Source organism: Myotis davidii, unplaced genomic scaffold (genome assembly GCF_000327345.1).
Source record: "Myotis davidii unplaced genomic scaffold, ASM32734v1 scaffold796, whole genome shotgun sequence".
Lineage (NCBI taxonomy): Eukaryota > Metazoa > Chordata > Mammalia > Chiroptera > Vespertilionidae > Myotis > Myotis davidii.
In genome coordinates, this window is record NW_006287809.1 from 629,982 (window position 1) to 631,577 (window position 1,596).

Here is a 1,596-nt window from a genome sequence, read left to right on the forward strand (position 1 = left end):
AGGGTGGGTGGGAATGGGTTGGGGATGGGGGGGGGATGATAATGCGTTGGGGTGAGGGATGAGTTGGGGCGAGGGTCGAAGACACTGGTGGAGTTGGAGATGGTGTTGTAGTGGGGGTCAGCCCTGGGGCAGGCTCGGGGATGGCTCAGGGATGGCTCTGGAGTTGAGGGTGGCCATGTGATTGGGGCTGGAGATGAGGTGAAATAGGGATGGGTTTGGTGTTAGGAATGGGGATGAGGTGGGTTGGAGGGGCCTGGGGGATGGGGATGTGGTTGAAGCTGGGTTTGGGGCTGGTTATGGGTTGGAGCTGGGATGTGGTTGGGATTGGGGAAGAAGTCAGAGCTCAGAGTTCAGGGAGTTAAGGCTGTGGTTGGGATGGAGGTTGGAGATGGGATGGTTATGTTGAGGTTGAAGATGGGGATATAGTCGGGGTTGGAGAGAAGGTTAGATGGGATGGGTTTGGGGATGAGGGGGGGATTGGGACGGGAGGTGGGGTTGGATGTGGGTTTGGTGATGGTCATATTCGGGTTGGAATTGGAGGTGGGGATGAGCTTGGGGTTGGAGAGATTAGGGATGGTGTTAAGTGGGGCTTGAGGGCGGCCTTGAGGATGATTGTGGGTTGGGTGAGGCTGTTGTAGCTGGGGATGAAGATGGGGGAGGGGATGGCGATGGAGGAGGTTTGAGGTTAGAGATGGGATGGCATTGTATTTGGGTTTGGAGTTGAGGAGAGGATGCTATTAAGGTTGGGTATGGGTGGGGTTTGGGGCTGAGGTCAGAGTTAGACCTGGGGATGGGGTTGGGTTACAGAGGTCAGTTCCGAGGTTGCAAGGTCACTCACGGAGCCGCCTTTTCCCCCTTCCGGCAGCAGCCGGGGCGCCCCTTGCGTCTCATGCAATAGAAGGCAGCGACGACGAGGAGCAGGAGGCCTACGCTGACGGCCACCGCCATGACAGCTACTCCGGCCTGCGAGGTCTGGGGGGCCACTGGGAGGCAAGACAGAGGGGCGTTCGGCCAGCAGCTCTCCACCTGCCCCATGTCCTGTCCCACCCCCGCGGTCACTCACGAGGGCCGAAGTGGAAGACATGCCGGGTGCTCCCGAGCGGGTTGGAGGCCTCACAGAAGACGCCGTGTTGGCTCATGGCGTTGGTCAACTTCAGGGTCAGGGAGCTGCTCACCCAGCCCTGCCCGCTGGGGACCGGCTCTGTGGACTGTGAAGACTTGGGTCAGGGCTGGGGTGAGGGCAGAGGTGACGTCCAGTCCCTCAGGAAGTAGGAGAGGGGACATAATGCTTGCATCAGTGTCCGCTGGGAACTTGGGGAGGGTGCCTGCGGCCCGGAGGGTGGAGACGAGGGTCCCTTACACTGTCGCCCTTTTCGCTCCACGTGAGCTTGGGCTCCGGGTAGCCGCGGGCAGAGCAGGTCAGCCTGACTTCTTCTCCTTCTCTCCTGCTGCCCTCTGCCTGGGGGGGAATCTCCTCTGGCTTTAGGTCGGGTGGCCCTGTGGGTGGCGGGGAGGAAGGGCGTGAGCAGGAGGCACAGTGGAGAAAGAGGAGAGCGAGTAAGAGAAGGAGAGAGGGGAGAGGAATAGAGTAGAAGA

The 1,596-nt window shown here is 60.3% G+C and overlaps 1 protein-coding gene across 1 annotated transcript in view; it reads right to left on the bottom strand.

Moving 5' to 3' along the window:
- BCAM (basal cell adhesion molecule (Lutheran blood group)) overlaps nucleotides 1-1,596 on the bottom strand; it is a 12,614-nt gene that overhangs the window by 1,086 nt on the left and 9,932 nt on the right. The window contains exons 9-11 of the mRNA XM_015561206.1: nucleotides 1,361-1,497; nucleotides 1,064-1,208; nucleotides 839-983 (exon numbers count right to left, since the gene is read on the bottom strand). Of these exons, the coding sequence (XP_015416692.1) occupies nucleotides 839-983; nucleotides 1,064-1,208; nucleotides 1,361-1,497 (427 nt within the window). The remainder of the gene's footprint in view (nucleotides 1-838; nucleotides 984-1,063; nucleotides 1,209-1,360; nucleotides 1,498-1,596) is intronic.